General features: G+C 38.5%; 2 protein-coding genes across 2 annotated transcripts in view; one reads left to right on the forward strand and one right to left on the reverse strand.

Annotated features, from left to right (window-relative positions):
• Nucleotides 1-7,922, forward strand: part of g6pc3 (glucose-6-phosphatase catalytic subunit 3) — a 47,803-nt gene that overhangs the window by 31,226 nt on the left and 8,655 nt on the right. The gene's annotated exons all lie outside the window — the stretch shown is intronic.
• Nucleotides 1-7,922, reverse strand: part of hdac5 (histone deacetylase 5) — a 60,797-nt gene that overhangs the window by 903 nt on the left and 51,972 nt on the right. Inside the window, exons 15-20 of the mRNA XM_039740570.1 lie at nucleotides 5,994-6,113; nucleotides 4,408-4,505; nucleotides 3,742-3,860; nucleotides 2,931-3,064; nucleotides 1,715-1,799; nucleotides 138-291 (exon numbers count right to left, since the gene is read on the reverse strand). Of these exons, the coding sequence (XP_039596504.1) occupies nucleotides 138-291; nucleotides 1,715-1,799; nucleotides 2,931-3,064; nucleotides 3,742-3,860; nucleotides 4,408-4,505; nucleotides 5,994-6,113 (710 nt within the window). The remainder of the gene's footprint in view (nucleotides 1-137; nucleotides 292-1,714; nucleotides 1,800-2,930; nucleotides 3,065-3,741; nucleotides 3,861-4,407; nucleotides 4,506-5,993; nucleotides 6,114-7,922) is intronic.

The following is a 7,922-nucleotide window of genomic DNA, read 5'->3' on the forward strand; positions in this document are numbered from 1 at the left end:
AACCATGGCCCTTACCCTTAAATTTCTGGACTGTAGGGTTTAAACCTGTCTGCACTTTAAACTTTTCCCATGATTCTACGTTGTATTACCAATTAACGGAGTCTTCATGGAAATGTGAGAAATCAACATTTGCCTACCTTGACTCTACACTGACATTTGCCTGCTCAGTGTCAACAGACAAAGAAGCCATCGCAGTGACTGTTTCAGCTTCCTCCTTCTCTCGCTTCTGTGCCTCCAGAAGAGACAAACCCACCGTTGATGCATAACGAACTATGGAACCCCAGTGTTTACCTGCAACATGACATTAATAGGACATACTTTACTGAGTAAACAGTGCAGAGTCTTGAGTTAGAAACTCCAATTCTTAGCTGCATATTCATTTTGCTGACAGGTGGATGGTTGTCGGCAAACCCCCGTTGTATTTGATATCTCTGTAAGCCAAACATGGCATCTGCATGGCCAGTATCCACTCCATTGCTTATGATGCTTATGAATTACTGGGCAGTACACTGAAATAACTTCATACTTATGAAAGGGCAGATTGAACAGTAATAGGACTGTCCCTGTTCCTCATTCATGGAGGTAGAGATGGGAATGCCAGGCAGGTGTCTATAATTGGCACGCATCAATGTCTGTGAACCTGCAGTTGGACCACCATATTCTTCCAGCATTCTGTCACAGTGAGTGGAAGGACCTTGTATGTGTCATCACGGAGAATGAAGAATACGTTCCTGTGAGAGTATGGCAGAGGTATGCGATTAAATTTTGGGGTAAGCTCTGGAAGAGCGGTAATGGAACTCTTGAATATTACGGCAATGAAATGATTAGCCATGCTGCTTCATTTTGGTGGTGGAAGCGCTTTTAAGGTTGGCAACACAAGAGTGAATGATGAAGTACGTCTGGGAAGGCCATCCATCACATTTAAAGATGTTACATAAACCTTCAGTTTCTCTTGGTATCTTGTTCAAACATACTCAACACATTGTGACAAAGAAACTGACAATGTGTCACGTGTGTGCATCAGGAGGTTACCCAGAAATCTCATAGAAGCGCTGAGGCGATGATGAGTTTGTGCCAGAACACTGTTCAAATGTGGGAGAGGAGTCCCGATTTCCTGTAACCAATTGTACATTACTGCTCTTCTCAAGCTTAATGCAAGACTCAGTCACATGTCTCTGCCATACTCTCATAAGAACGTCTTCTTCATCTACCATGATGACACATATGAGGCGCCTCCACTCGCCGTGACAGAACGCGGAAGAATATGGCGGTCCAACTGTAGGCTTACTCACATCGATGTAAGCCGTTTACAAACACATGAACAGCATTCCCATGTCCACCTCCTTGAAAAAGAAACAGGGACAGTCTTATGACTTTTCAATCAGCCCTCACATATATTAGGTTATTCTTATTACATAATTTCTATTCCAAGGTGGATCTGTGCTCACTACTCAAAAATGTGAGCATAAAACAACCACACAATCTACATTCATTCACAGGATAAGTGAGCACTGGGGGGTCCAATGGTGTGGAGACCGATTTCTGATTAAACTATTTCAAGATATCCTGATTATCCCAAACTTGCAAGTCTCCCCCAGTAAAGGAGTCCACAAAATGTGTTATATGAGAACAGAGCATTTTATATTCAAGAAGTTTCCATTTTCATTTTTGCTCATAAATTGTAGTGGTCTACAATGAAGACAAACACACTTACTCTGTATTTCAATTACTTTTTCCAATGACGCAACAGCTTTTGGACATGGCTTCTGCTGAAGGAGAGACTGTGGCAGAGGTTCAAGCTGAACAGAAAGTGAAAAAAATTTAGTAAAGAATATTAGTGGAAACAGAAACAAAAATGGTGGCTTTGACAGCCTAACAAGTCCCTTTGCTACTTGTGCTTGTGGCTCCTGTGGTTAGTTATGCATAAAGTCTATGTGCAATTTAAAATAGTTCTAACTTTGTAAGTATACTGTATGTGATAGAAAGAATCTGTCACACTTACATTTTGTATTGTTCTTGTTAATTTTCAACATGACCACCATTATTACTAATACAAAGGGTAATACGATTCTGTAGTTCTCGGAAAACATTTTCAAGCTGATTTTCAGTAATACAAGCAGTCACATCAGTTATCCTCGCTTGCAAGTATTCTAAAGATCGAGGTTTGGTTAAATAAATGTTAGTTTTCACACGTCCAATGGAGTCAAACCTGGTAAACATGGAGACCAAGAATATGGTCCACCTCTTCCAATCAATCTGTTAGGGAATTCCTCATGTAGATTCTGTCTAACATGAAAAGCACAGTGACAAGGAGCGCCATCTTGTTGAAACACTGTATTCTCTATCCGTCTTAATTGTTCAAGTTGAGGAAGAAAGTAAGTTTGTAGCATTTCTAAATAGCTATCACCATTAACAACATGCCCTTTAAAAATGAATGGCCCTAGGACTCAATTGTTTCCCAAAGCACACCACACATTAACTTTGGGAGAATCTCCTTCATGTTCAACAGACTCATGAGGATCTTCAATCCCCCAAATACGGCAAAAATAAAACTTCTAAAGACGAAAAAAAAAAAAAAAAACTAGATACATCAAGCTTTCTAATACTTTTTACGAATTCTTTCTATAACATATACTTACAAAGTTACAACTATTTTAAATTGCACACTGACTTTATGGACAACCTGTACTTTTATTTTATGTATAAACTTTACCTGCAAGACCCTGTATTTATGGTTTCACTCTACAGTGAAACAAGGATGGACATATCTGTCAACCTGATACAAAAAAGTAACAAATCAAAATAACACATTTTGTGATGGACAAAAACTTATACTTCATTGTTTGGCAATTACAGGATGGAGAAAAACATAAATAAGTAAATAAATAACAACACAGCCCACATGTGTGGCCACCACCACAGGCTCTTACCTCACTGCCCAAAAGAGCAGAGACGCAGGATTCAGAGGCATCACAGATGGCCGTGAGGTCGTGACCCCCTTCTAATGCCAATACAACACGCCCTCCTGCCAGCTTCATCAGCTGCTTGGTTAGGTGACCAAAACCTTAAATAACAAATTAGAAAGTAAACCTGAACAACTGAAACTGAGTAAACAATCACACATCAGGGTGCACAATGGGGCGTGAAAATAAATTAACTACTGGGTCCATGATGACTTCATTGTAAATAGGAGCATTTTTTTAAATTAAGTATAAAAATGGCACCTTATAGTTACTTACATTTACCTAATTAAAATAAAACACAGAAGATTTATCCTTGAAGTGTCACACCTAAGCAATTCCTAAACACAAGATAGCAGATGCAGTACAATAATTGACTCAATGAGAGTAACTAGTGAGTCACATGACTTGCCACATACTGTACCTATTACTTTTAGCACATCTCAGTTCTGTGTGTATTTATCATCACAAGAAATGAAAAAAAAAAAACGTCTGCGTAAACTAAATATGTCCACTCATAGTGGACAAAAATCAACAAATTAACGATGCAAGAAAGATCAAAAAAAGTAGATTAAGGCAGACAAAAAGACATGGGATTGGAAGATGAAGTGTGCATCTTTTATTAAGACTGGACTGAAAGCAGAAATGGAACAGTCACATGTGAGAAAAGGTGAAGAGAACATCCAATAGACAGCAGGGTTCAGAATGAGCTTGAAAGACAAACAGAAAACAATGGAAGGACAGGATGAGTCGTGATGTTAAGAGGGTACTCTCTACATACATTTAGCAGTGACTGAGTATCCACCCAGCGGAGACTGGTGCCCTTCCACTGCATCAAAGCCAGCCGAAACCAGGACTACATCAGGAGAGAACTCATTGGCAATGGGCATTACTACCGTCCTAAAATCAAATGCAAAAATGTACACAGTTATGGGTGGCGCACAAAGCTGAAGAACGTTTTCCCAAGTCAAACATGAACATGTTACTAAGGACTGGAGCCTACCGCATCTCTTTTTATAGAAATCGGATATATAAAGCAACAGAATGTACATAAGGTACATTAAGTGTGTGCATTCAATATTCACATCTCAACACATCAAATTCTACTTGCTCCACTTCACAGAGGGAAGCAGCTGGCTGTATTTTTTGACAATCTCTTTATTCATATAGCCATGTCTAAAGAAGACAGCAGAAGGAGAATATGTACCTTGGCTCAAAGACACTCAGACAGATATGTTAAAATGTTCCTTAAAATGAAGGGGATTCACTGATTTATTAGGATATCACAAGACAACCATCAGGGTCAGAGCTAAACACGGCAATAAATGTACAATGAGGTTAGAGCAGAATGTTGGTGAGGAAGAGACATGGAACATAAGATATTCAGAAATTAGAACATGTGAGTAAATGCTTCTACATGATGAAAGTGAGACGTCACCACACATACCTAAAGGCAGCAAGATATTCCACATCTCCCACTGGTGGATCCACTCCACCAGTCCAGGCTATGTTAACGTTGTACCCCACACCGGCTCCTGACCCTACCTAAAACACCCAGAAAAAAGAAACACTTTAACACCTTGGACAGACGTAGTAATACATTCTTTAAAAGCTAAAAAAAAGTTTTCAATATACTTTTCCATAAATGATGGGATCTAATCTCCTGGTACTGCCTTTTGCACTGGGCTTGAAGTTTACTTCTTTTCCTCTTAATATATGTATGTATATACACAACTGCTTCTCTTAGTCAATTAAAATATGTTTTTTTATATCTTTTGTTAATTTATATTGGTCTTTAGATAATAAACCAAATCATTCACAATCTAATTAGTCCTATCCAGGGATTCAGCAGGTCACAGTCTATTCCAATAACATGTGGTGTAACGCAGGAATCGGCCCTCGTCAGGTTGCCACCCGAGCCCACACACTCATCCAGTCAGTCTACGGCCATCAGTTAACCTAACCGAGACATTTTTGAGGATGTAGGAGGAAAACTGGAAAGCACATACAGCCTCCGCACAGACACCATCGGGGTACAGGATTCAAACCAAAGGATGCTGAATCTGTGACATTGCAGCTATTACAACTGCATCATCATTCCAAGGCCAGGGGTGACACAGTCATCTCAGATTCTTAAATAAAATTGCAATTTGGAATTTAATTTTTTTTTAATTAAAAGCATCAGTCACTTATTAATTTACTGATCCAATACATATCAGGTGACAGTACGACTTCACCTTCCAGCATTTACATCTTCAGGATGACGGCACCATATGACCAAGTAGCAAAATCCAAGCACAGAGTGGAAACACACACAGTAAGAACATGGGTTCAGTTTCTGTCATGCCAGGCCACTTTACAACTCTGGAAAGTTTATCATGATAACAAGTCAGAGAGGAGACTAATAAAACTTAAAAAAGCGGCAGGTTCAAAGCAAAAAAAACTAACGCTGAGCAAATTTCATACATTTGCTGCCATGTAAACAACATTTACATGAGTTTCCACTGTAGTTTTTGATTGATTCACTTTTTTAATCTTCAGAAACGTTTCTCTTGTACATCAAGACAATCTATCAGCAGTCTCCATGATTGTTGATAAAAAAAAATGGCAAAATAAAAGAGCAAAGATTTTTTAAGTTAATATTTCTGACATTGGACCATGTCAACTGAGAATAAAAATGTATTACTACAGCAAACCTTCACAAATGGCAAATTGCATGTAAGTTATACCTTAAATTACTATTTGAGAAAGCTCATTACTGAGGATAAATTACAAAAATGAAGCATTAAAAACTGAAAGGTTATAACATTACAGTTACAGTGAATGATAACAAGGCATTTAAAAAATGTTTCATCTTTCAAAAAAATTCAGTTTCAGGAGGCCAATCAAACTCTTGGAAAACCAACAGTAATATTTATCTCATCAGAATCTCCCGGAGTCCGGTGATTTATCAGTTACTGTCTTCTTCTGTCAGCTACAACAAAATGTGCCCACATGGCTTTTTTCAACTGGTGCTTCGTTTTGAGACCTTACCTCATCGGGGGCCCCACTTCCTGGAAAGAAGTTTCCATCATCATATCGGTGCAAAGAAATGTACAGCACATTGGGGTCACTGTAGAAAGCTTGCTGGGTTCCATTACCATGGTGAATGTCCTGCAGTGGTTACAGATACAAAGTGAAAAAGCTGTCCGCGCATGAACTCTTATTATTTTAAATAATAATTATAATACATTTTATTTATATAGCGCCTTTCCCATGCTCAAGGCACTTCACAGAATTTAAGAAAGAATGGCACGGTATAAAGTATATAGTATTGTACTAAACCAGATAAATAAATAAAAAAGACTAAGATAGTAAATTCAGAGAAAAGCCTAAGAGACAACATAACTGATGATCTGGCACACACGCACACACACACGTTACATGAGCATCTTGACATGGAGGTAAACTGAGAGAAGGGTAGTAAAGTCAAGTAGAGCTAAAAGCCTTCCTGAACAGATGAGTTTTGAGTTGTTTTTTAAAAGAAGTCTTTGAGTCAGCTGACCTGATTAATTTCAGTAGGTCATTCCAGAGTCTGGGCACTCGCTATACAGCTGAAGGCCCTGCTGTCACCCATGGAGTGTAGATTAGTGTGGGGCACAACAAGATTGTCAGAATCAGAGGACCTTAGTGGGCGGACAGGCACATAGTGATGGAGAAGGTCACTGATGTAGTTTGCAACGAGGTTGTTTAAGGCATTGTAGGTTATTAGTAGAATTTTATATTCGATTCTGTAAGACACAGGGAGCCAGTGAAGGCGAAGCAGGATGGGTGTGATGTGCTTGCTGCTGCTGGTTCAAGTAAAGACTCTTGCAGCAGAGCTTTGAATAAGCTGGAGCTGTAATATAAGATTGGAAGGTGCACCTGCCAGTAGGGAATTACAATAATCGATGCGGGATATGATAAAAGCATGGAAAAGTTTCTCAGCATTAGATAAGGAGAGGAATGAGCGAACATGGGATATGTTACGGAGGTGAAAGTAAGAAAGTTTCTTAATGTGGTTTTATGTGGGCAGAATAAGAAAGGGAGGAATCAAATATGACACCAAGATTCTTTGCAGTAGAGCCAGGTCTGATGAGATCACCGTCAAGATGGACATGGAGGGAGCTCATTTTATTAAGTTGCACTTTAGTCCCAATTTGCAAGGAAAACATACTACACTCATGCAATTATAAATATATATAAATATATATTTTTGAACTGCTGATGTTTTTCAAATCTGAAGATGGACGCTAAAGCAGAATGTTTGCCTTGTTGCGGTTACTATCTCATGTGCTTGAATGATGAAGTTACAACTCCTAATTTGAATGAAGTCTTAAGACTGTACCTGCCTTCTCTGTACAGTAATAAAGCATCTATTTTTCTTGGAAACCTGGACTCACCTTTCTGCGTCTTGCGCAACTAAATGTGACCCAAGCTTGACAATACATGTATATGTGTGTGTGTGTGTGTGTGTGTATATATATATATTTATTTATTTTTTTAAAAAGCACTTCTTAAATTGAAAAAAAAATTATTTGACAAATGAGACTTTTTTTTTTCCAGCCGGGTCCTAACACCCAATCTTTAAGTTAATCTTCTATTTTTTTTTTCGCACCTTCAAAATCTTTGACACTTTTGATAGCACGATTTTGAATGCTTTAGCAACGTCATTTTTCTTCATTCCTGAATCAACTTTTTCCAGGATTTTTAATTTTTTATTTCAGTGTAAACTGATGCCTTTTCCACTTTTTTTGTTCACTGCAAAGAAAACTTTGAGAAGCGCTATTAAAGTCTATCAACACAGTACCTGCACATGACACAACTACCCACGCGGACACTCTGTGAAGCACTGACTAAGAATTCAGCTATACCTATATGATGTTGTGCCCTACATTCTCACCGAGACAGAAAATTTTGCAACAGACTGTCACTTTTTATTGG

This window comes from Polypterus senegalus, chromosome 17 (assembly GCF_016835505.1).
Source record: "Polypterus senegalus isolate Bchr_013 chromosome 17, ASM1683550v1, whole genome shotgun sequence".
Taxonomy (NCBI): Eukaryota; Metazoa; Chordata; class Cladistia; order Polypteriformes; family Polypteridae; genus Polypterus; species Polypterus senegalus.